The sequence below is a fragment of the Eubalaena glacialis genome, chromosome 3 (genome assembly GCF_028564815.1).
Source record: "Eubalaena glacialis isolate mEubGla1 chromosome 3, mEubGla1.1.hap2.+ XY, whole genome shotgun sequence".
Taxonomy (NCBI): domain Eukaryota; kingdom Metazoa; phylum Chordata; class Mammalia; order Artiodactyla; family Balaenidae; genus Eubalaena; species Eubalaena glacialis.
The window spans coordinates 49884942-49912418 of NC_083718.1; the positions used below are offsets into that span (position 1 = coordinate 49884942).

The 27477-nt window shown below is 42.2% G+C and overlaps 1 protein-coding gene across 3 annotated transcripts in view; it reads left to right on the top strand.

The window, feature by feature from the left end:
• COLGALT2 (collagen beta(1-O)galactosyltransferase 2) overlaps window positions 1-27477 on the top strand; it is a 137260-nt gene continuing 109783 nt past the window's right edge. For 2 of the 3 annotated variants that reach the window (XM_061185634.1, XM_061185633.1), the window contains exon 1: window positions 1-567. In XM_061185634.1, the coding sequence (XP_061041617.1) occupies window positions 305-567 (263 nt within the window). In that variant the 5' untranslated portion in view covers window positions 1-304. The remainder of the gene's footprint in view (window positions 568-27477) is intronic. The other variant, XM_061185635.1, reaches the window with a different exon arrangement.

Here is a 27477-nt window from a genome sequence, read left to right on the forward strand (position 1 = left end):
AAGCCACAGACCTCAGCTGTACAAGCTGAGCCTGGCCTAGAGGAACTTTCCGCGGGACTCGGGACAAACAGCCGCACCGACAGGACTGTCTGCGAGCCTGAGTCCCAGACGAGCGCCGGCGGCGGCAGGTACTCCGGACCCCCGCGGCAGGGCCTGGGCAGTGCAGCGGGGGCGGCGGCGGCGGGAGGGTCCCGGGCTGCGAGGTCTTGCCAGTGCGCGCGCGCCAGCCGCCTCCCCTCCGCCCCTCGCTGCCGGCCTCGGGCATCCACGGCCGGTCGTCCAGCCGCCCGCCACGGCCCTGAACATGGCCGCAAGCCCCGCTGCCCCCCTGGCCTGGGCGCTGCTACTCCTCTCGTGGGCTCTGCTCCGCGGCGGCTGCCGGGCGCGCTTCGCTGCCGAGCCGGACTCCGAAGACGACGAAGGGGAGGCGGTAGTATTCCCCGAGTCGCCCCTGCAGAGACCCACGGTGATGGTGGTCGTCCTCGCGCGTAACGCTGCGCACACGCTGCCTCACTTCCTCGGCTGCCTGGAGCGGCTGGACTACCCCAAGAGCAGGATGGCCATCTGGTGAGCTGGCTGCGCCGGGCCGGCGGCGGGGGCGGCGCCCGAAGTGTAGCTGAGGGGAGAGGGGGCCGCTCGGGGCACGCGGAGACGAGGTGCGCACACCCCTCACCGCCGGCGTGGGTCCTGGGCGGATCGGCGGTCGGGGTGGGGAAGGACGCGCGCGTCCGCGTGCGCACCGGTTGCTAACCAGGAAAAGCAGCCCGCCCCGAGCTCCCGTGGGGACAGTGTGGAGCGGGGTGACCTCGTCCCTCTCCCGGACAGGACTGGGGAGACCCCGCAAGAGAGCTACCTTCTCCCCCTTAACACTCGCGAGGATTCCTTTTTCCCCACCTCATATCTCTCGCCCCGGAGTGAGGGAATAGGGTTGCCCGTCGCCGCCTGCTCCTCCGGACGCGACATGGACCATAACTGCGGCTGGGGGACCGGGCGGGGGGGGGGTGCCCTCCCGAGTGGCTGGAGTGCGCTGCCCTGGCTTCCCGGTGCCAGGCTCCTGCTCCCACCTCAGAGGCTGGAAAAGTGGCTCAAGGTTCTCCCTGGGTGTGGGGAGGAAGGGGAGAAGGGATCAGGACCCAGAGTTTGAGGCTAGTTGGGGCCAGCTGTGTCTTCCTAACTACGTCACCACCGCGGGTCCTGTCTCCTCTGAGCGCTCCAGGCTGTCCCGTCCCTGCATCCTCCCGGGACCCATTCCCACCGCAGATGCAAACCGCGCGGGGTGCCTTGGGGCGCCGGCGTCCTGGGGACCGCCCCGGGAAGGCAAACAGCTAAGTTTTGTTGCGCTTAGGATAGAGACCCGGGCCTAGGCCCTGTGCTTGCTGCGGAGGTGGCTGCCCACTTCAACTTTCCCACTTGGTCCTGTCGCCACATCTTTTTATAAAAGCAGGTATCAGAGGGTGAGAAGTTGGTGGCCAGGTGAGCCGCTAAGGGGCCTGGGGAGGAGGAGGTGGACACTGGCCGCGGGAGATAGGCCGCCAGGTACATGGACAAGAGGCCTCTGGTCTCTTGAGGAAGACAGAGCCCAGGTCACTCTGGAGCAATTTCTGTCTTGTGTTGATAAAGGGAGCTGTCCACAGACAAGACATCCTTAAAGCCGCGGTTGGGCACAAAGGGAAAAGGAAGGATAAAGCAGTAGCTGGAACTGGCAGCCTAATGGTACCTGGTGGGAAAGGTGCAGAGGTGAGAAAGCAAACATGAGATATAGTGCAGCACTGTGCTATACACTGCTTTACTATATACCCTGTTATACGTGACGGCTGCCACGGAGAAGGGCATGTTATGTGGAAAGTAGGAACGTTGGTGCAGTCAGGTTTTAAACCAGAAGGACTTTTTTTTTTTTTTTTTAACCATTTCAATACCAAAAGAAAATTTCACAAATGTCAGTTCTTAGATGCTTTCTTCAAAAGAGATGTTTTACAATATAGTCTTGGTCTTTATGCATTGTTTAGTTTTAAAGAACATCACAATAGTTGCTATAGGAAATTAGTGAGGGGGGAAGTGAGTACGAGGCACAGGTTTTGCTACCTGATGTACAGACATTACCCCTTTTATCATATAGTAAACTTTTAAAAGATACTATCATCCTTATTTTACAAACGAAGAAATTGAGGCTTGGATCAGTTCAATAACTCAGTCACAGAATTAATAAATGGTTAAACTGGAATTTGAACCCAGGTTTGTTTCTAAAGACCACCCCAGAAAGGATAAAGGGAACATGATACAGTATAAGCAAAATGTATATAAAGCCACAAATAAGGAGACTTGAGTTGTTTTGTCACTAGCTTGACATGTAGTTTTGGGCCAGTTGCTTGGGATCCATAGACCTCAGTTTTCTCATCAGTAAAATAAGGGAATAGGAACAAGTGATTTCAAAAATCCTTTCCAACTCTTGAATTTCATAGGTTTTGTGATATGATCAGAATCACTCAGCAATGATTGTACGTCCTGAGTTCCCTGGATGTTCCAGATTCTATGGTTGTTGGTGTTCTCTTTAGATGGGTAGTATTCTCAATTCTGCTTAGACCTTAGGGATCTCTTTTCCCTTACCCTTATTCATGGTCCATGTGACTGTACCTTTATGGTCTGTGTTGGAAAGTAAAGGAAGAAACCCAAGGCTTGGGTAAGGCCTTGGGCAACCCCTGCATTAACCAGCCACTAAAGACTCTTCTTTGAGTTCTGGTTTAGAAATCTTATATAATTTATTAGGTAATAATAATAAAATGCCGGTTTTTAAATAGTCCTTTACAGCTTTCAAAGTACTTCCATCAACTAGTTATCTCATTTGATCTTTACTACCATCCTATAAAGAAACAAGATTATCTCCATTTCATAGAAGATATTGTGTCTAAAGTAACTAACTTACTGAAGATTATATTTACTTGTTAATTTTACAAATATTTAATAATAAGAGGTCACAGTTCTTCTAAGCACTATACATTCATTTTCTGGTTTCCTCTTCACAATAACCCTATCAGTTATGTCTTATCATTATACCCTTTTACAGATGAGAAAACTGAGGCACAGAGAGGTTGTGCAAGCATGTAAGCATGTGCTCCTAATGACCTTCTTTTGTGAGAACCAGGTACTATGCCAGGTTCAGGCTGGAAAAGATTGAATAAGATGTGACTCCTCACAGATAAATATGGCTTTTTTTTTTGTTTTTTAAACTAGGCAGTGTAAGGTGATCTGAATGGCATTTATAGCATTTGGGAGAGTGACAAAAGACTTCTATATAAGTCAGATTGGGGCAGTTGTGTGGTCATGAAAGTTTTTTTGAGGAGAGTTGACACTTAGTTTGAACTCAGTTTTGAAGGACAAATAGGAATCCACAAAAATCTGGGAAGGAAAGAGGGTTCCAGAAAGAGGGAGAAGCATGGAAAATAAAAAGGTACTGGAACATTAACCAGAGCTTCCTATCAGGGAAGATAAAGTGAGTGGCAGGTCTAAGTTTTGCAAATCTCCAAATTCATTGCACTGTACCCTGGAGCTGCTGACTTCATGACTAGCGCTAGAGGAGTATTTGTGGGGAAGGTGATGGGTTTATAACCCTCCAGGAGAGGCAGTACCTCAGTTTAGGATGCTGCAGTTTTGAGGGGCTTCTGCCAATGACTTACTCTAGTCTCTCAGTCCCAAGCTCTCCTCAACATTCCGAGTTGCCAAACTGGCTAGTCTCCACTCTGCAAGGCCAGCACATGCTGAGGTCAAAAATGGTCAGTGTCAAAAATGGCCAGAACTTTATAAAACAGAACCATGTTGAGTATAGGGACTGGGCTGCCAGCTTCCATTTCATCTTATTTTAGTAACTCTGTGCAGACTCTCTCTTCTCATTCATCTGCTTACTTCTAACAATGGCTGGAGGAGCATCTGATAAGACTTCTTTCCTGTATGAGTAATTGAGACCCTGGTTCAATGATCACATTCAGATTTCCCAGTGGTGTGATTTTTTTTTTTTTCCCCTCACCTAAAGTTCTGGACCAGATCTGCACTGAGTACCAACAAATTGACCTGAAAGCTTTTTCAGAGGATGAGTGCAGTTATCTCGGTATCAAGTTTATTTGGATTCAGCTGAATTAAGGAAAGTTTATATTTTAGAGATACTTTGTACCGGCAAAAAGGAAAACTTGTCACATTTACCTATCTGATCTCAAAACCCCACCAAACTAATTGTTTTCCTTCAGATATCACAGTTCTGTGATAAGGAACTGAGATGATCCTTGTGTTGTAATTAAAACCGGCACTGGGGTAACGGGGATCACTGCTGTGCTGCGATGAAGGGGACGGTTGGCATTGTAACATGCGGCAGTGCGCTTGAGTGGGTTCTCTTTAATTGCGTGGAGCCATGAATAGTGGCCTTAGCAGTAGAGGGAAGGCTGACCTCATCCCCCTTCCCAAGCCTATGATTAAGGGGGGCAGTGGCAAGTAACATGATGATGGAAAATGGAGCAGGGCACAAGGAAAAACATTTGACCCAAAAGATACATTAAGTTTGTCTTTTGGGAGAGCCTGCTATTCTGTGTGGGAAGACGGTTGCGATTCAGAGAGTCTGTGCAGTCACAAGGCAGTAACTATCGTGTAATTACAGAACAATTTGGGCATTTCATTTGGTAGAGTTTTGAAAAGTAATATGTATGCTAAATTGAAAACCATCATATGGCTTTTAAATAAAGAGATGTTTCTGTTGACATAAACATTAACAATGGTGAACTTCTACTTGTTCTGGGGTACTGACCCTGACATTTTGCACACAACTTTGTGGGGTGTATGGGAACTAGCTTGGATTTATCTCTACATTTTAATGCCCAACCAGTAGCATTTTGGTGAATGTTTAACTTGGTACACCAATATAAGTGTGTTTATAAAATGTTCCAAGTTACTAGTAATGCTAGTTTTCCTCAGTGGTGAGAATGATGTCACATTTTATCATTACAATCTTGACATTAAGTGTTTATGTTTTCCCTCTAGACAGAAGTTTCAGCTCATGGCTGAAAATGTATATGGTACTTTGGTCTGCTTCTCTCCATTAGTTTATTTCTCTCACCGTACCCCCTCCTTCTCCTTATTTTTCCCAGCCTGGTAGTTTAGTACGGAGGGCAGAGTATGCAGCTTACAGTCAGATAGACTAGGGCTCAAATCTCTTGTGTAATCATGGGCACATCATGAAGCTCTAAGCTGAGCTGCCTCATCTGGAGATGACTAATAATAACACCTACCTCAAAGAGTTATTATAACAAGCAAATGAGATAATGTATTACAATGTCTTTTACACACATGCTACTAAATAGATAATAGTTGCTATTTCCTATACATCTTTTCCTTTTTGTCTCATCTCCATTACCTTTCTCTTCGCAAATGAAAATTTTAAAAGAGAAAATATGTTCAAAAGAAGCTCTGTTTATTTTCTTCCTTCCAACAAAAAGTTATCAGCATCATGGAAACTAACATTCATGGAGGGGCTCTTCTAAACTCTTTGATAGGATAACTGATTTACTCCTGACAGCAACCCTAGGTGAGAAGTGTCATTACTCTCTTCACTTTACACAGGAGGAAACTGAGGCACAGAGAATTTAAATAACTTGTCTGAGGTCCCAAGGCTAGTGCACGGTGGAGCCAGGATGTGACTCAGGCAGCAAACGTCGCAGACTGAATACAGATGCTCTGTTTAAGATCAAGAAAAGACCAATTAGTTCTAGTTTTTGCTTCTGTCAGTTGACCCACCTTAGGAAGATAAGAGTGCCAGTGTTTTCTTTCAAAGAAGAATGGCTCCTTCTGCTTGAATGACACAAGGGACTCAGTGGCTCCCTTCCACTGTCTTGATGATTTTGTCACTTAGGCACTTTCTAGTTACTAAACTCTGTTCTGTGTTGGTAGATTTCACAGGAACAGAATGAGACTAAATATGTGGGTTGTACTTAAATATGCAGGTCACTTGCTATGATCACAGCTATATAGCAACAGAAAGAAATTTATCATGTATTGTTAGTGACAAACGAATAAGGCCGCATTATTCATATGCATGGTGGCTGCAGCATTTTGGTAAGACAGAGGGTCAGTTTTTCAGCCTTTTTAATTAATGGTCTTGGATTTGGTTGACACATAAACTCAACTTTCTTCCAAATAGTCGAAGACAACTATCAATCCTCCCTCCACCGTACAATTTCAAAACATAATTGGACCTCAGAATTATATATTTCCTTTGGGTAAAAACTGAAGTCACCTATCCTCTTTGCTCTAGTTTAGACAGATCACTTGCGAGTTAGAATGGATGCCTAAATTGTCCTGGATCTATTTTATTAATTGACTTCCATAGGTGGGGAAACCAAAGCACAGGGCGGTTAAGGGATGTTCCCACAGTATATTACATAACGAGTAAGTGTCGGAGTGAGATAACAGATTTCTAGATTTTAAACCCTATATGGCTGTTTTAATGTTGAGTATTTTATAAGGAATATAGCTCATGGTTAAAGGAGCATACCAGTTATTCTAAGCAGGGTTTGGTTTTACGTACTTGTCTTCAACTCCTTTCTCCAGGTGATTCTACAGCTAGTGCGTGGTGCATGCTTATGACTCCAGGTACGTAAGCATGCTTCCCATGGCCCTCTCTCTTGACTGTCTCGGTGGTCGTAGGAATGAACAATGAAAGCTTTGTAACCTGAAAGGCTGTTGGTTGTGCCTCGGTCCTTCTTCCAACACTTAAATGTCCTCATGGATCCTATCACGGTGTGGCACTGTCTTCAAGTCTAAGGCATACTATAGTAGGACCATTATAAGGCTTATATAGGGACTATAGTAGGACTATTATAAGGCTCATTTCTGCACATTTCTTCAAATAACATAACAATATACAGTCGAGTTAAAGTTTGAGAGAAAATGATTAGCCTGTAGTTTGGTTCTTAGTTCTATTCCCCAGTTACCATATTATGAAGAGGTTTCACTATATGTGTTTAAATCATAGCTATTATTCATCAGGAATTACAAAGTGTGTGTATTGTATACATTTTGACGTTTTTATTCTCAAAGGAGTGATCTGTTCATTTAATTGCATTTACATTGTTAGCATATCAAAAATTGCTGATTTAAAAGAAGTTAAATCCCTTAGAGTCCTTGTAGGTTTATAGTAATTTAATTATTTTAAGCATTTTCTTTCCTGACGTTTTCTTTTTTAAATTGAAAAAATAATACTCTCCCATAATAAAACTTCAAAGAGTGTGAATGGGAATACAATAAAAAGTTAATCTCCCTTCCACTCCATACCACCTGCCAGGGGCAACCATTGTTAACAGTTTCTTGTGTATCATCTAGAAACTTTCTGTGCATATCCACATATCCTTTTAAGTGTTAACCCAAATGTTGGTTGGCCAAAAAGTACATTTTGTTAATGAATACGTTGTTCAATAAAGTTCTTGGTGAAAATGAGTCTTTTCTTTTTACTTAAAACCGAACAAACTTTTTGGCCAACCTAATAGAAGTGTTTGATATATCCTATTCTACACAAATGTGATGTTTTTAAGTCAATCTCTCTATCCCAGGTTTTTGTTTTTTTTTTTTTAATAGGGAGCATTTTCTTTTCTTTTCTTTTTTTTTTAAATTTTATTTATTTATTTTATTTATGGCTGTGTTGGGTCCTCGTTTCTGTGCGAGGGCCCTCCCCAGTTGCGGCAAGCGGGGGCCACTCTTCATCGCGGTGCGCGGGCCTCTCACTAGCGCGGCCTCTCTTGCTGCGGAGCACAGGCTCCAGACGCGCAGGCTCAGTAATTGTGGCTCATGGGCCCAGTTGCTCCGTGGCATGTGGGATCTTCCCAGACCAGGGCTCGAACCCATGTCCCCTGCATTGGCAGGCAGATTCTCAACCACTGCGCCACCAGGGAAGCCGTATCCCAGGTTTTTTAAACTCCGCCATCCCACCTGTACCTATGTCCTGGCTGGCACAGTGAAAGCCAGCTTCACACAACACCTGTCCCAGGTAGTTACTCTGAATCCTCCCTGATTATACCCATCTTGCTCTCTTGTTCTGGTGTCTCTGGCCCCCAGAAATGTGGCCCTTAGCCCATTAAAAAAAAACTTTTTTATGAAGCGTAACACACATCCAAAAAGGGCATCTATCATAAATGTATAACTAGATAACTTTTCACAAACTGAACATGCCGGAGTGAGCAGCACCTGCCCCACCAGGCTTGCATTTGTCCACAGCAACAAACAGTTAGCCTAGCAGCTGCTGTACCCTGGACTTTGTCCAGGCAGTCAGGTCCCCATCAAGCCCACCCTCTGTGCACCTGCGATTGGTCCCTGCTGTCTGGCCCCTGTAGGCATTTGGGTGGTGACCCTTGCTCCCTGCTCAGGCTCCTCAGGAGCCCTAGGACTCAAGTAGTAACTGCTTTCTAGAACCAGCAGGCTTGGCAAGCTGCCAGTGAGTGACCTAGTAGTAAAATGATCAGGTTTGTATTACTTTTCCCTCGGCTCTCCATTCCTATGGTGGGAAAGCTATACGTTTATGTTCATAAAAGTAAAAACCGTCTCGTTATAGGCAGTAATTGAAAAGCCATGCAGAGTATAAATAGAGTGGCTGTAATTAATTCACTGGAACTTGCTGCTGTCCAGAGCCAGGAAAACGCAGCATTTGTGGTTGGTGACATTAGCCAAGTCTCTTGTATGAATTAAACCTTAGATTTGGCTGCAGGGCATTTCTTTTCCTCTCTAGGAGCACTGGACAGAAATCATTTTGGACTTAGACTTCCCGTAATAGCCTCATGACATCCTACCAAGGCTGAATTTATGATATCATAACACACTTCATTTAATCGAGGCAGTAATTGTTATTATTTAGTTGTTTGTCAAGTTCAGCAAGCTGAAACCTGTCCCTGACTTAATTGGTTTAGCTGATGAGATCGTGTTCCTCTGCAAACATAGTGCAAAGTAATCCTCTTGGCTCCAGAATTTTTGATTAATGTTTCAACACCCCTTAGAAGACGTGCATTTCAAAAACATAAGTGATAAGTGATGATGCTAGGCTACACACCCCTAAGAAGATGGCAGAAGGCTGTGTGTGGGACCAGGCCGCTCTGATGAAGCAGCCTCATGAGTACTTGATTCAAGTGATAAATTGCCTACATTGGAAGAATTCTTTACCTCCTGGGTTTGATCACTTCAAAGTCTATTGAGGCACATGTCAGGCTGGAGAGAGGAAGTTCCTTAAATGGAGCTTTCCCCATCCACCACCCTCCCAGCAAAATTCATGTGCTGAAATTCTAACCCCTAAAGATGATGGTATTAGGAGGTGGGGGGTCTTTGGGAGGTGCTTAAGTCATGGGAGTGGAGCTCTCATGAATGGGATTAGTGTTCTTATAAAAGAAGCTCCAGAGAGATCCCTCACCCCTTCCACCACGTGAGGACAAAGCAGGAAGTCTACAACCCAGAAGAGGCCCTTCACCAGAACCTGACCATGCTGCCATCCCCATCTTGGACTTCTAGCTTCCAGAACTGTAAGAAATAAATTTCTGTTGTTTATAAGCTACCCAGCCTGTAGTATTTTGTTATAGCAGCCCAAATAGACTAAGATAGCTGTCAAGCCCAAGGAAACCATGAAGGTGGCCCAAAGTGCCTACATTTTAGGCAGTAAAGAAGTAGAACTCTTACTTTCCATCCCCTTTCCTTTCTGAGACTGATTGCATACATTTTGGAAGTGGGGAGGGCAGTGGGCCACGTCAAGCTTTCCTGTTCTTACAGGGCGAGAGATGATTCTGAGAAAGGGGAATACATGGATGTATGTTGATTGACGTTCTCCCTAAAAGTCATATTAAGTGAGAAATTGCCACTTTTCAGGGCCTCGGGAAAGGCAGGATTTTCTGGAGACTAACAGTGGAACTTAAATTCCTGGGCTGTCCGTGAGAAATATGGTCATGGGCATTTGGGGCTATGGCATTTCCAACACAGAGTCCCTTGCTGGACTGCTGGACTGCTTTTTAGTTTCTTGGTTTCCAGCCAGCCCCATAATCTGTCCAAGCTCCACACACCACAGTGATTATGGCTGAGACCGGCCAAGATAGTGGAAAGTTGCTGCCAGGTGGAATCAGGATTTTTCATGTCATCACTGCAACATTGAACAGTAAGCTTATATGCAGCTCCTACATTGCTGCATTCCCTCTGCTAGAAGCAGGTGGGGTGGGAGTGCATTCAGACAGTCAGACCGTGTCTTACGTTTCAGATGGATTTTGTGGAGTTGGCCTTTAAGGCTCAGCATACTAAAATGTTTTAGAAAATTACAAATCTCCTCTCTGCCTTTCCTCAATCTTGTTAGACTTTAAGATTTACTGGACACATTGATTTCTATCCTAGAAAATTCTCTTTAGCAAGATAAACTATGAATTTCTAAAGCAACGGACTAAAAAAAATTATATGCATCCTTTTATTTATTTGACCATCATGGATTGTCTAGGTGGATAAATTCAGGTAATCATGTTGAAATTAGTAGTTGAGGTGGCCTCAAAGCAACTCAACCCCATTGGTCAAGTTCATTGGCCATGAGTGGACGTGGCCCTCATCACTCTTCTGCTGACCTTTTGCTGTAAGGCTGCTGGGCTTCTACGAGTGGTTCCTAAATACTGGTTCAGGGGCCAGCTGTATCACAACACCTAGGACATTTGTTAGTTACATAGATTTCTGTGCCCCGTTTCAGCCACATTCAATCAGATGGCCTGTGGGAGGGGCCTGGGAATCTGTGTCTTAAACACGTGCACAAGTAATTTGTATACACTTCTGGGTCTGGGAACTGCAGGAGATGAGCTCCCAGAAGGCCCCATGAAAAATAGGGGGCCCTCATGGAAGGACTGAAAGCTGTATATGTGTCTGAAGTACAGGCCGTGGGAGTTTCAAAGCTTGGTAAGTTGTCACACACTGGAATCTTCTAAACCCTAGGTTCCGGATGCATAAGCAATCAAGAAGGCCAAGGGGTTTCTTATTAAGAGAAGTAGTAATGTACAGGATTACAAAGAAGAGGCTCTGCCAGACAGACATCATCTGTGTTTTTTATTGAGTCGAGCACATGTGTTCTCCAGCCTTCCAATAGCGGCTATTTTAAAAAAAAGTAATTTTTCTTTTTAAGGCAATGCTCCAGATTACCCATTGTATGAAGTGCCTTGCACCGGGGCTCAGTATAAAGTGACACTCCCTCAAACCCTTTTCTTTGCTCAGGTATCTCACATCATGAGCTCATTAAGCATTTAGGTTTATAGAAGGAAGGATAGCTATTGATGAACATCTCGTAATAGACTGGAGGGAAATCAAACCAGTGCATTTCCTCCAAATAAATAGTAGTCATGTGAACCACTTCAGTCTCCACATCCCCTCATCTTGATTCTTTTGTTGCCGGTATTTAATTTTCTTACCTTTGATTTTCTCTCTGGCATGCCTTTAAATACTGCTCCCCTCATTTGGGAGAAGAATAAACAGTCTATTAAATTAGCTTAGTTGAAGTTCAGCCTTAACTACATGATATTACAAAGTCTCTAACCTAGTGTCTTCACCGGTTATGAAACCAAAATAGAACTTTTGGGATATTTACACTATTCAAGTCGGCTGTACAAAAGATTTTTCTGAGTTTGTCGCTGCTGCACGAAGGTGTGTTCAGAGTTGATATAGTAGCATTATTATAAGCTTACCAACAGGCAGCCTTCTCTGGGGATGATCACAACTCCATTGATAAATCTCATACAGTTCCACACCCTCGTTTTATTGTGTCCTTTAGGTGACAGGTCTGTCACAAATTCCACTGTAAATGTCCTCAAGTTTATGTGTCCCATTTTCTTTTTAAGTCCTTTTCCTTCCCTGAAATGTGAGCTGCATTCTACAGCTTAATGCCTCCTGCCAGGGAGATAATGATCAGCTGGGGAGGAAGATGAGGCCAGGTTGGGGGGGGGGGTGTCTCCAGAACTGTTCCCTCCAGCCAAAAGCAGCCTCTTCCATTTTCCCCCCAGTATGCAAATGTCCTCATTTTGTTATTTATGTTGTCTTGTGAAAGGACTGGGAGGCATCGTTCATTTGCTCATGGTGTGTCTCTTAGAACAAACCCCTTATTCCCTCTGGGCCTCAGTTTCCTCTCCGTAACATCAGGGAGATGTGCCAGAGTTGTGGCTCTCAAATGTGGCTGCTTATTAGAATCATTTGATGAGGTTTAAAAAAATACTGATGCCTGAGCCCCACCCCCAGACCACTTAGGTCTGAATCTATGGGGTAGGACTAGGGCATGTGACATATTTTGAAAACTTCCCAGGGGGTGATAATGCGGAGCCAAACTTGAGAACCTGTGGATGAGACAGATGTTCTCTCGGGTCCCTTCCCGGTCTGACGTCAGTACCCCCTTCATGGAGTGAGTGGATCTAAAGAATTTTCATGAATCATAACTCTGCACGATTGATGTTTCCTGGACCCTCAGCCCAATTTTAGATCTTTTTCGGAGTGGCCTAAAAAAAAATATTTAAGTTTTCTCGGAAGCTCATTTGTATTTCACCCTGTTGTGTACTGTGCCCAAGGGTGTTCCCTAATAGTGTCGTCTCCTGTGGAAGGCCTGTGCCACAGGATGACTGAACTGCCAAGGGGACGACGTGGCAGCAAGAGGGCTGGCCTTGAGGGCACAAATTGGAACTTCTCAGGAAAGGGCTGCGTGCACCAGGTGTAGAGCAGCTGTGGCCGAGGGCTTCCTTCCTGCGGTACACAGAGGCTGCCCCTTGGCTAAGGAGCTGCGGACATCAAGGCCTCTAAGCACATCCAGCCGGGCTGTGGCCGTTCAGGATTGCTTCCCAGTGTGTGTTTTGGTGTGTTGCCCAGCCTCTCTTTCAGGCGTTCTGTTTCATACTAGTGTAGGGCCTCTAATCACCTCTGGGTATTAGATTTCTGATGTTACTTTTAATGGCTTTGGATTCTAGCTTCTTTTGTTTCTAAATTTGCATAAACAGTACTGCCTTTGTCCTGTGGTCTTGACACAGCTTCAAAGCCTTGACTGGGCATCAAAGATGCACTGGATCCTCATTTCTTAAGCATCAGATTGCAGCAATGCGAGAAGGTGACTGAAGGTTACAGCCCCACTTCTGGGCCAGTTTTCTGTCTCCCAAAGATTAGATGCTGCCAAGTCCCCTTTGATAATGGTGCTGAATCTTAATAGCTTTCCCCAAAGCCTGGGCAAATACTAGTGAACTAAAGGGACACTGCTGGCATTTGAGGAGGAAAGGACAGCAACTCACTAATATTTACTGAACTCCCCTACCCCATGAGAGGCAGATTATTAAGAGTCCCACTGGGAAGCATGAAGTCCCAGACCCACTGGCCAGTCTTTGCTGATGTTGGCATGGTGACCGCCAAACTCTCATTTTCCCATGCGTCTTATCAAAATAAAGGCAGTAATTGAACTCTCAGTTATCCATGCATGGATTGTCTGTCTTTTGGATATACAGAGGCCAGCTTTTGATAATGGACCAGCTTGGTCCAATCATCCAGCACCCCCTTGAGCTCTCTCTCTCTCTCTCTCTCTCTCTCTCTCTCTCTCTCTCTCTCTCTCTCGGTGCCGCCCAATAGTTGTGTGTTTAGACAATGGAGAGTGATTTTTTTCTCAGTAACATTCCACATAAGGCATTCCAGTATGAGTTTTATCTGGTTTCTTAGCTGTTGGCTCTTTTGCATCATCTATGCCATGCCCCACCATATTTTCAGATTTTCTTGAATTCTCTACCTTGCCTTGGTCTCCTTAGCTATACCATGATTGCTGGATAGGCTGATCTTTAAAGATTTTTCTAGCCATAGCATGCTATGAATTTGCAGTTCCACCACTGATACCATGAAAAATAAAACAGCTTACTCTGTTGCCACATTATTTAAAATGCCATTTGGGCCCTTGTTTCTTTATTTGTACTTAGATATAACTTTTCAGTAGTTTTGACTTATCCTTGTCTCATATCCTTGGTGAATAGACTGATGGTTCATATCTACATCAAATTATAAAAGTTAAAAAATTTTTTTGCCCTTTGGGATGGTTAATTTTATGTGTCAATTGGGCTGAGCACGGTGCCAGGATATGTGGTCAAGCATTATTCTGGGTGTTTCTGTGAGGGTGTTTTTGGCTGAGATTTATATTTAAATTAGTGGACTTTGAGTAAAGCCTTCCATAATGTGGGTGGGCCTCGTTTAATCAGTTGAAGGCCTGAATAAAACAAAAGACTGACCTCCTCAAGCGACAAGGAAATGTGTTATCACACTGCCTTTGGACTTGAATTGCAACATTAGCTCTTCTCTGAGTCTCCAGCCTTCTGGCCTACCCTACAAACTCTGAACTTGCCAACCTCCATAATTGCATGAACTAATTCCTTAAAATCATTCCACCTCTCTCTCAATAGATAGATATGAAGTAGATATATTATATTGAGGTATATATTATATATATATATTCTCTCTCTCTCTCTCTCTCTCTGGCTCTCTAGCTATCTGTTCTATTGGTTCTGTTTCTCCAGAGAACCTTGACTAACGTGACCTCTAGCCTGAAAGAAAATACCATCTCTTTCATGAACAACAGCCAAAAGAAGGGCTGTGCTGAGAAGAAAAAGAATGCAGAGAATTATGTCAGAAGAGATAGTTCCAGATCTGAAAGCTAGGAAAACCATTGCTGTGGGCACCAGGGATGGAATAGTTGTGGCATGAGTGTATATATTGACTTTTCTCATGCGTGCAAAATAAGTAAGTGCAGGTCTTCCCTAGAAGGTTCCCCTTTTTTTTGAAAAGGCAGAAATAGGAGTTGGACATTTGCCATTGTGATGGGAAACAACATATGTGTTTGTTCTTTGCAAAAGCTGCTGGCCAGCGTGCAGACCTGTGTATTTTGCTCAGTCTACCATGTGAGGGAATTAGCTTGCATGTGCACTTTGGGGTTAGGAGAACCTGGCAATGGAAGTCAAGTTTCAGCAGGCTAATGGGCTATTGCACTGAAGTGATAGCTCCTCCCCAGGGAGAGGCTTTACTTCACAGTGGTGTCATTTACCGTAGAGATGCTGAAGATTGGTCCGCACTGACACCTTCAGAGGCCAGGAGCATGAGTGCCTGTGAAAGGTCCTTGTAACATGGAGCTGGTTGGGGCCGTGTCCTTCCTTGCTGATGCTTTAATGTACGAGCAGAAGAGAAAGTTGATTTTTTGTATATAGGCTCTAGAAAGATAAAATCAGGCTCTAGAAAGATAAAATCAGGAGGGCAACAATTTTCTTTCCAAAGAGAGTTCTCATTGGTGTCTCTGACTTATATTCCTGGGGTTCAGCCTCTAAAATCAAATTCTTCCTTTTTTGAACTCAGTAAAAAAGCAGTCCTGCTGGATCAGAATTATCCTGAGAAAGCACTGCTCTTTGGCTGCCTCTCTCAGCTCTCTCTGATCTTGGCTACTCAGCTGATACTCTCAAGCTGCAAGCTAGCTGCCTGCTTTCCCAGCAATCTAGCCAGCTGTTTTGAGTTTCTGAAGTAAGATTTTTCTAGGATGCTTTCATTACCCTGGGGTTCAGGCATGGTAGCATAAAATGTGCCAATGAGTTTTTTTCAGTAAATGTGATTTAAGGCACAGAAGGTCAATTTCTGCCCTGTAGTGAAGTGGATTTTGAAGCTTTTCCTCTCTTCTGTGTAACAAGGTATCTGAGATTTGGTGTTGCTTCTCCTAATCTGTGTATCATCTGTCAAGTTTTAGATAATAAATTGCACTGACATTCTGTAGCTTTGAGCTAGAAAGCAAATAGTTTCTCTAAAAGGAGCACTTCATCTTTTTGATGTCAAAGGAGAAGCAGATAAATAAACCACAGTCTGTGTTTCACCTTCTGAAATCATTTCTCCGTAGCAGATTTTTGGGGTTCTAGTTAAATCTAGTTAGCTAGAATCTAGTTTGAGATTCCAGTTAAATCTCACTACTTTTACTCCTATTCTTACTAACATCATAGATTTGGCTCCATTTTCTCTTTTCCAATCCTTTCTTTTTCAGTTTTTCAAAGCAGCATTTTTCTAGGTAGGTCTTAGTTAGTTTATTGATGGATTGATCTGTTTATTTAAATATAGAATTAGCAGTACTAGAAATGCAGGTGTCTTATCTGAAATAATTAGGAGAAGCTATTCTTCGCATCACCTTGTAAAAAATGATTATGAATTTAAAAAATCCAGACAGATAATTCTTGTTTTCAGCAACTTAAAAAAAACTGTATTTGCCTTCCTTGGCCTTTGATCCCTGAGAAGACCAAGGTTACACATGGCTATGGTCTGTAGTTAATTTCGTCCTGGGTGGTAAAATAATACACTGTGGTTTCCAGACCCCTGAACAATCAACTGATAACAAGTGAGGTCATTTTTGGTTGAAGAATTGCATATGTCATTGTCTCAAAAGACACATGGGCTGCAGATCCTGTCTGGGGACCTGCTTCCAAATACTTGTGTGAACTCCTCCCAGCTCAGTTTGAACTTGGCCTTAATCTTACTTTTACACTTCAAAGAGCTTGAGTGCTGCATATCCCCAACTAAGTAGATAGTAAAACAAAACCAGCAACCTATCGTTAAATGAAAAATGAAAGGGACAACAGTAGTCATTTTATGATTATTTTCATCTAATTCTGTCACTAAGAAGAAATTCATATATTTTTTCAGGCTCCATAGAAAAGTAGAAAGCATTGATTATTTCTTTTAAAGTGTTTTAAATATTGAAGTAATATGTAAAAATATAAGGTGTATGGGTATTTGCTTGCCTTACCTTAAAGGTCTGCTTTTTTAATAGTGAACTAACTGTAACCAGTGGTATGGTAACCAGCCTCCATGGTGGCCCCCAAGGGTCCTTGCCTGCTGGTGCTCACTCTTTCCTAGTCTCCTCCCATGCTGCCTCACATGGCCAGTGGCATGGGTGGAAGTGAGAGTGTGTGACTTTCGAGGTCAAATCATAAAAGGCATTGCCGTTGCTGCCCCAGTCTCATGGATTGCTTGCCCTGAGGGATGTCCCCCATGCCATGAGGACATCAAAACAATCCCAAGGAGAGGTCCATGTGGAGAGGAACTAAGGCCAGCAACCAACAGCCAGCATCAACTTGCTGCCATATGAGGGAACCACCTAGGAAGTCAGTCTTCCAGCCCAGTGCAGCTTTCAGATGACATCTATTTACAAGCTCATGAGAAACGTCAAGCGCAAATGTCCTAAACACCTGACCTACACATCTAAGAACATAAGCAATGTCATTGTGTGAGATGCTGGGTGTACAGATATAGACTCTGCATCCATGGAGCTTCTGTTGTACTGGGGGAGAGCAATGACAGACAAAATATAAACAAACCAGATGATTTTAAAAGATGTGTTAAGGAGGAAGTAAAACAGGATAATGGGGTATAGATGAAGTGCTTGGATAGAAGAGTACTTCATATATAAGGTGGTCAGAGAAGGGCTTTTTGAGAAGGTGATACTTGAGCCAAGCCCTGAATTATGAGAAGGAGCCACCTTGGCAAGAGAGGGTAGGACTGGAGAAGAGAAGGGGAACCAGGCAGATTCCTAGATCAGAGAAAGGTTACACTTGTTGGAAGAAAAGAAGAAGGCTGGTGTGGCTGATCTGTCTTGGACTTAGGTCAGATTTGCCCTCTAAATGGCATACCATTCTTCTTTGGGCTTCTTTTTGGGGAAAATATGGTCAGTTTTCAATATCATCAGTAATAGTATAAAGTTTTTATTTTAATTCTTATCAACCTGTGTAACTTATACAATTAAACCCCCACCAGTTAGTGGAAATAAATGTGCTGTAAACCTTTGAGTATTACGTCAGCAAATTCTCTACTTTTTCCCTGCATCCTGATTACACAGTGGAATGTTCTCAAAAGACTTTTTGTTTTCCTCTTTCTGTATGTCACCAATGGCAATGCCATTACTAATAGGATTCAGGGGGCAGTATTCATAAAAAATTAAAGTGCTTTGTTTTAAAATGACAAAATAAAACTAAACACAACATATAACCCCAGCAATAAATGAAGACATTCTACACAGCCATCCAAAGAGTCTAAAAAAACAGGTGAATGCTGGACATCGCCAGTTCTGCATATACCTCTTTCTTAAACCACAGATTAGGAGTGTTGAAAGAATGCACTAAGCTTAGGGCATGCATCACTAAGTGTTAGTTGCATACTATTTGCTGTACTTTAATTTGTTTTCTTGAGGCATGAAGCACAATTTTGCAAAAATACGGATCGGTGTCTTAGATCCTGCTCTGTATCTTCCCGTGGAAATCATTTGAACACAGTACACTTTTGATGTCCTTGGTCCCTCTGTCAACATCACAGCATATCTCATCTTGATTATAAAGAACATTTCTCAGGTCGGCTCTAGGCTAAACAGAGCAATTTGTTTTGGGTTTGCTTCAGTCTGTGCTTAATTTCTGAGTTGCAACTGTGGAATATTAAACCCCTTAAAAACTCTTCTATCCGTTTCAAATGTTTGAGGCTTTGATTTCTTTATCTCCTAAAACAGGAATGAGACCACCAAACATAAAGAATGTGAATTAAAAACAATCTGCTTTTGTTGAATATTTATTCTCTTTTTATTCTTCTACTTTGTCAATTAATGTAACCGAGAGCTATGTCAGGCTCAAGTACAGACAAAGGCTACTGATTACTGATTTAAAAAGAAAAACTCTGCAAATCAATATTCGAGTTATGTTTTCTGCATAAACGCATTAGTTCTGTGCTGGAGAAAAGTCTCAGTGGGTAATTATTTCAGACCAGTGAGCTCATAGCTGTCTGCTTGGCAAAGCTCAGCTCTGGTTTCTTCATGAAAAATAAGATAACTGCCAGGATTTTTCTGTCTCATACCTGAGTCCTCACAAGTACTGCTTGTCACCCCTTAAGATTTAGCTTCTTAAGTCGATGACATTTCCTCTGCCTCTCATACAGTGTAACCACAAAGTGAGTTGATACTGAGAAGCCAAAAATCAGAGCAGAGAGCAATGATTTAGTTATTTCAGAAGCGAGAGGCACATTTATGGGGACTGTGAGAAAGGACTTGAGCCGTTCAAATTCAAATGTTCAAATTTAAGACGTTTCAAAATCTAATCTCTAATAAAGTAATAATTATAATCTGGTTTACTTTAAGCAGGTATATGGTTCCACAGAGATCTCTTTTGTTTTTTAAAAGCTTCCCTATCTCCCCTACATTTGGCATTCTTACTGCTTGCTTCTGGCAGAAAATATTTTTTCCTTCTCAGTTTATTCTAATCCCTGCTGTCTGGAGCATCTTCCAGCATATTAATTTATGACTCTGAAAGATCACATATTTGGTTTTATAGGGGCCTCTGTGTCAAATTTGGCTTTAAAATATCTTAAGCTTTTTCACTTAGGTAATTTGTGCAGTAATTCTATGTATATTTTATTAAATATCTAGGCTTTGAAGGTAAAGTGAAGAATGTGTGTAGTCTGAAAAAGGGTTACACTGTTCCTTGATTTTATTAGCAGTGAGAAGTTTCCTATGAATGAAACCATTGTTAAGATTTGTTTTCCATTTTGTTTACTTTGCTTCTGAAGATGTTTTGAAACCTTGATGTCTGGGACTGGAATTCTTTATATGCTTCCTAGGAAAGGAAATATAACATGCCATTTAGAACAATTAATACCAGAAAAGCAACATGCTTCTTGCCCCTATAATACTGTAGTGGAACAAACCACGCATCTCCCCAGTTCAAACATAATGAGATGGGAAGAAGAGGTGTTCATTTTGTACAAGTTAAATCTCTCAGATACAATTTTTAAAAGTAGTTTTATTGTTTTCAAATACATATGGTAATTAGGGTAATGCTATTGCTATCCTTAGAGAAATCGTTAAATCAATATATGGCAATTGTCTGCTTAATATCTTTATTGTTGGTATATGAATTAGTTTTCTAAATAGTTTATTATCTTATATAGTACTCTGCAATATAGTACCCTTCACCTAATCATGAGAGCTAATATTAATTGGATACTTACGGTGTACTGAGCATTATGATAACACTTCCCATGAGTTAACTCATTCAGAGCTCACAACAACCCCATGAAACACCTATTATTAGCTGTAGCCTCATCTGACAAAGGGGAAACTGAATTGAGACAAACTAAGATTTTTCCAGAGCCATAGACTTAGTGGCAGAGAGTGACCTGACCCAGGCCAGAGGCAGATTGACTTGGAAGTTAAGCAAGCTTAAGCTTCAGTCCCCCTGCTGGGGTCCCATTGCAATGTATTCCCATCTGTTTTGGTAAAACATGCAAAGGGAAAATATTTCATCAGCAATGGGCTAAGACCACGTAGCCAACTTGCCCTCCATCCCTCTTCCCCTTATTTCGGGTGGTGATAGAGTGGCAATGGTTGTATCTGGGATCTGGTTAAGAGGAGGCTGACTTGGGGATGCACTTAGTTTGGGGATAGTGGGAAAAATGTGGTTCATAGTCACTTTTGTGTATCGTTTATTACTCTTGTGGTCCACTTGACACACAGGTGAAGGACCAAGGGTTCTGCTGTGTAGCTGGTCTCAGAAGTAAGTGAGGTGCAGAGGAGCAACAGTAATCGAAACTTGTCTCTGGAAAATACTTCCAGTCATCAGACATGAGAATTTTTAAGTGGATGGTTTAGTTCTCTCATAAATTCCTGGGCAAAACAAAACTTCTCTTCTGTTAGAAACATACTTGGTAATATAGTGAATACAATTGAGTATAATAGTGTCCGAAGCTATTGGACACTTCCTTTTTTCTATGGGAATCACATGGAACAGAATATATCAGAATTGCCCTCTGAAGAGCACAACCAGAGGCAGTATGTCTGAGTACATGGACGTTTTCTGCATCCCAACACCTCAGCTTGTGTTCTAGCAGACCGAAGGCATCTTGGCTTCACAAAGTCTGGCAGATCCTTTTGAAATGGCATTCAAAACTGTTAGCAACACAGTGAAATGGCTTGAAAGCTTTCTACATTATTAATAAGAAAAAGCAAATTTCAGCCAACCTTAGTTGAGGAAAGACTAAATTATATTTCTCTTCTCTTTATACATGAGATACTGTAAAATAATCGCCATATGAAGAGGTGATCAGAGTTTTTTTTAATTTTTATTAAATTTTTTTATTGAAGTATAGTTGATTTACAATGTGTTAGTTTCAGGTGTACAGCACAGTGATTTGGTTATATATATATTACATATATATTCTTTTTCAGCTTCTTTTCCCTGATACAAAATATTGAGTATAGTTCTCTGTGCTATACGGTAGGTCCTCGTTGGTTATCTATTCTACATATAGTAGAGTGTGTATGTTAATCCCAAACTCCCAATTTATCCCTCCCCGTCCCTTCCCCTTTGGTAACCATAAGTTTGTTCTCTATGTCTGTGGGTCTACTTCTGTTTTGTAAATAAGTTCATTTGTAATTTTTTTCAGATTCCACATATCAGCGATATCATATGATGTTTGTCTTTCTCTGTCTGACTTACTCCACTCAGTATGACAATCTCTAGGTCCATCCATGTTGCTGCAAATGGCATTATTTCATTCCTTTTTATGGCTGAGTAATATTCCATTGTGTTTACATACCACATCTTCTTTATCCATTCATCTGTCGATGGGCATTTAGGTTGCTTCCATGTCTTCGCTATTGTAAATAGTGCTGCACTGAACATTGGGGTGCATGTATCTTTTCAAAGTAGAGTTTTCTCTGGATATATGCCCAGGAGTGGAATCGCTAGATCATACGGTGACTCTATTTTTAGTCTTTTAAGGAACCTCAATACTGTACTCCATAGTGGCTGTGTCAATTTACATTCCCACCGATAGTATAAGAGGGTTCCACACCCTCTTCAGCGTTTATTATTTGTAGATTGTTTGATGATGGCCATTTTAACAAAAATCTAAGAAAATAAGTTTATAGAAGTATGTCAGACAGTTAATAAAATGTTTTTTTCTGGATTTTGGATGTTTGTGGCATTTCTCAGCCTTTGAAAATTTCTTATAATGACTTGATTATAAAACAAGTTTATTAATGTGTCATAATTATTTATACAGTAATTTTCTCATTCTAAGTAAATATTCACTTTCATACTTAATTTTATATTTGGAATCTTGTATTCCTTTTCTTAAAGTGGGTTCCCCCAAGTTATATAAGCTCCAAGCCCCACAAAACCTTGATTCAATCCTGCTGAAGCCCTGAGATTTCAAACCCAACTGCTGCCCTTCTGCACCCCTCTACCACTTGAGTGGTACAAATTGTCCCTTTCAAACCTTGTTTTTACTTTTGATTGTCTCACAAACCAGCTGTTCTTGCAATTAAATTTTCATGTTAGGGCTTTCTGAATTAATGAAGTTTATCCTTATTTAACACTGAAATCTCACTACTGAAAAACAATCCCCAAACTTGGAGTTATAAATAGTATTTCAACACCCACCTTCATGTCCCACAGTAAAATGCTTTGAAAACATTCTGTCCGGCTGCTTTGCCACACGGCATGGCAATTTGCAGGACGACTCACCCTGCTCCAGGCTTGCTATATAATTCCGTCCTGGATCTTTGGTGTAATTCAGGGAATGATAAAAATTTTAGTGACTGATAATTTATAATCACAGTGGAGATTTTTAAATCATCTTGACTCTGAGATAAATGTAGTAACTAAGGGTTATTTAGGCCATAAAAAACCCATTTTGTCACATTTTATTAACTGTATATGACCTCAGAAACCACCATGTGCCTATAAATAAAGCCACCCATGACAGTATGAGGTTTGGAGTAAGAATTCATTTTCATAGCATCACCTTTGACATTTTAAGATCTTCAGCATATTCACTGAAGTTAATATGTTGTCAAGAAATTATAATGAGTTAGAATTTCTGTTTGACTTTCACATACATCTATGATGTCTGCAGCTGGGACTCAGGATATTTTCATAGTTTCACATAAATAGCCTTTTATTTAATTCACTAAATCCTCTACACGCTCAGAAGGTGCCCTGAAGACAGTGTGACTTGTCATCTGCCACCGAAGCCTCACTTCTTCACATCGGCCACATGGTTCCTTCTGCAGCTTGTTTTCTAACTTTCAATATAATGACTTCATGGCCCAGGGGCGGGGACTTGCTCTGTGGATTTCAGAACTAAGAATGTTCCACATGTACCTATGCAGGGAAAATGAGCAAAATAGTCTGCATTTCACCAAATTAGAAGATATGCAAATACATGGAGGTATACTTTTATCTCTTCATTCACCAAAGGTGTCAATAATCTTTCTAATGGCAGGAATTCTGTTCTGAAAGTGAGTAAAATACTGCCTCTCTCTGCTCTTTGGAAGCCCAGCATCACAAAAGAAGCCCAGGGGGTTCAGAAACAAGGTCTGAGAGCCTGGAGGGGCACTGAGACAGAGTTGGAGAGTTCGGTTATGGCTCCATGTTAATGGCCATCCAGAAAAGCACCAGGATTAGATGTGTATTTACCTTACATTTACATAGGATGTCCTGCTATAAGGAGCCTTCAACTCTCACTCTGCCATGCCCTCTACGATCTGATCTTTGTCCTCTGTAAGACCTCATTGATCCTACTTGCTACCAAAGTCCCTTTGTTCTTCAGTTCCTTCTAGCCTGGCCCAGTTGCAGATACCTTAGATTCTCTTGTCTTTTTTGTTTTTCTCACCTAGAAAAAAACCAATCCCAGATCAGTCTTCCTGCAGTCTCTACTTTGGGGTCTGGTTCATTCCCCTCCTCATTCCCCTAACACACACTCATGCTAATTTTGCCACACGAGTTGAGCTCTCTACCCTCAAGTGGGCCCAGTGAGCCTTCTGTTTCCCAGTTAGTTGTTCTTGTTCTGTTCTCCACTCTTGTAAGTCTACTTACTCCATCGTCTCCACTGACATTTTCAGCATATCACCTTGCTTCTGAATTCAGCAAGAAAATGGAAGCCATTTGATGACCATGGTTTCAATTTCCTTGCCTCCTTTAATCCTATCTGGATGGAAGAGAGATTTCATCTTGCCTAAAGTAAACTTCTCAGTTTCTGCTCTGGATCCCATCCTCTTCCTTGACTTTATCGTCCCAGTAGCCTTTATCTCATCTTCTTCCCCTTAATTTAGCATTAATTCAGTGGATGTTTATTTCTCACTTGTTATGTTTTAGACCTGGGGATCCAATAGTGTTAGCTCTCAAGGACTTAGAGTCAAGCTGTTTGAGAGAACGGTCTACATTTGCCACTTTTGCATTCTCACCTGCATTCATTCCTCCTCTGGTTTCTGTAATCTGGTTTCCCTAACCTCCTCTCCATTGAAAGTTTCCTCGCCAAGATCACCAGCAATTCCAGTCATTAAATCCAGTGGCACTTTGACAACTTCTGTACAGTGATCTTTCTGCTGCATTCCATCATGTGGACCACACTTTCCTTTTTTATAACAGTGTCTTCACTTGGATCCATAATTCCTCTCTCCTAATTTTCTTCTTACCTTGTTGTCTTCTCTTTGGCTTACTTCTTTCTCACTTCATATTCCTTAAAAGTGGTGTTTCCCAGGGGATCTAGATTGGACCTTCTTCTCGTTGGACAGCCTCACCCTAAATGGTCTTGTAGCTTCAGTTACCATATGTGTGCTGATGACTCCCAACTCTTAATTCTACCCCTGATTGTTTCTCCAGAGCTCCACACCTAGTGGCCTCCTAGACATCTTCATGTGGATGGTCCAGAGAGTCCTCTAATTTGTAAATCTCACACTGAACTCACTACCTTCTCTTCCCTTTTCTCAGCCAGCTACATCTCCCATGTTCCTACCACCATGCACCATTCGCTCAAAACAGAAACATGGACCTCTCTGCTACCATTCATATCAAGTTATTATTTAAATTCTGTCAAATCTTCCTTCTTAATCCTCCAGAGTTTTTTCGCTTTTCCCTATCCTCTCTGCCATGTCCTTAGTTCAGGTCACTGTTCTCTCCCATCTCCTAATGGATTGCTCTGCCCTCTTTCTCAACACCCAATAATCCATGACCCACAAAGTAACCATCTTTCTTTAAATAAAATCAGGCTTTGCTACTTCTAAACTTCCAATGGCCTTTGAAGGTAAAGTCTATACATCTTGAAATGGCACACAAGGCCCTTCAAGATAAAGGGCTTCTGCTAGTTCTCCAGCCCTGTTTGTCCTCCCTCCTCCTTTATGCCCCATGCTGTAATCATGTTGAGCTGCCTTCCAGGGGACCACAATTCTCTCTGATTTCTGGGTCCTTGTTAATGCTCTTTGCTAGATCCAGATTGCCTCTCTACTCTTACTTGCCTGTTTTTCAAGGTTTGTAACAGACCTTACCGTCTTCCAGTAGGGTCTCCCGGGGGCTGTGATCTGGGCATGACCTCTTTGGTGTGGTTTCATGTGTCTTCCATAGCTTTCTTGTAAAGGTTTTTAAATTACCTCTTTGCTAACAGGGCCTGTCTTCTGATCATATCCTCGGATTCTGGCACTGAAGTGCCTGGTAGGAAGGGGCTCAATAAATATTCAGGAAAGGGTAAATAAGCTATTTTAATAGATTCTCTCATCAATATCGACTTTATTTATTTACATTTTATGATAAAACTGAGGCCCCCGAAGATAACTAATGGTTTCCTCCCAGTTCCTCAGGGGCTTATCTGGTTACAGAGTTGGGACCCAAACTGAGACCTTATGCTTCTTTTCCCAGAAGAAGGGGAATTGGAATTCTCTTCTGTAGGATCCCGTCTCTTATTTTGCTTATGTGATGATGGAAATGGAGTGCATTTTAAAGTACACAGTGAGGATGAATTTCACGTTTATTAGAATCCCACAGCCACACTGAAAACATACAGTTTTTTTGTCATGACTCTAAGTTCAATAAAACAGTGATTCATTGTTTCAAAGAGTAATCCACCCTCATTATGCAAATTAGATTTAATCTTTTTTTCTCTCTCTTAAGAAAAAGAATTTTGAAATGTAATCCACTATGGTGTTTTCATTTTTCGCCTCTAATAACCCTAGATGCTGTAGGATACCACATACACAGTTTCATTTAGATTTTGTGACTATCAAAATCTCTAATGAAATAGTTTCTTTTCTTTGTTTGTATTAGCAGATAACATTTTTCAATGGTTCTAAACACTTATAAAGACATCTGCACAAAAATGCTTGTAAGGATAGTGGATTAAAAATCAGTTGTACTCACCATCCTAAAGAAGGAGGCAGCAGAAATGTTGTAAGCTGTGGATGTGATGGGCTGGATTCAGGAGAGATTTGGGGGAATCTCTGCTCTCGTTCTTTTCTTTGTTATCCTATTTTTCTTTCTTCTTTTTGGGGAAGAGGGGTCTGAGAAATGTGTTCTCAGAAGGCATAAGGAAGGACAAAGAAATATCATTCTTTCTCTGCCCTTTTCCTTCTCTTATATCCTTCTTGGAGATAACAGTATTCTGAATTATAATAAAGTATTTTATAATAAAAGCCAGGGTAAGTGCAGGGAATTTGTACAATTTGCATTTCCTGCCAAACTACAGTGGTCAGGTCACTTCATTATTGGTTTATATAACAATCTGGGAGCATATTGACCAATAGATCAGACTGCTGCCCACTTGTGTCTCACATATGGATTTTACACATAGGGTTTACACATTCTAAAAGTGAGACAAGACAGACAGCTCAGAGAACTGCATAAAGATCCTAACTATGTAATTACATTGAGAGCTAAGGGGAAGTGTAAGATTGTGATGCCTTGGATTACTAAGAGAGTGGTCTCTGACCATGTGTCAAATATCATGTCAGCCAATTGGAACGAGGAAGTTGGTTTTGCACGTACTGGCTGGCACCTTAAATAAGAGCTGATAGTAGAGATGGAGGCTGCCTGGGTTTCTGTGCAGCAGACAGCTTTGAAGGTCACTGGAGGTTGGAAAGAGACAGGAGCTTGTGAATAGCAGAATGGTCTCCAGTTTGCTGTCTCTTTCTGGATACTTTCTCTTTCCCAGTTAAGCCATCAGTTGGAGAAGGGGTGCCAAAATGAAAGCTTTACTGGCCCAGATTCCAGCTTTCAGTTAAATAGGCTCTCAAAGCAAACCATGTGGCCAACACTTGCATAGCTAACATTCACTTAGAAGTGTTTACAAGTGTCTCTGTGTTCGGCTCTAGGTCAGAACGTGCACTAAGGAGGGAGGTGAAATATAGGTGGTATTGTTCTGACCATGGTTTGAATTGTTTCTTGAAAAGGCTGCAGTAGCTCTTGGATCTCCACTAGCTTCCACGGTAGGTTGCCGCCACTGGTGATTATATGTCAAGCAATGACCTTCTCCCAACTCGCAGCCCTTCACTGAGCTGCCGTATGGTGCCACCGAGAATTAAAACCAGACCTTCCTTCCCCACTAGTCTGTTGTCTTTGCTTCCCCTGGCTGTAAGGCACCACTGGCTCCCTGCTTGGTGGCTGTGATTCATCT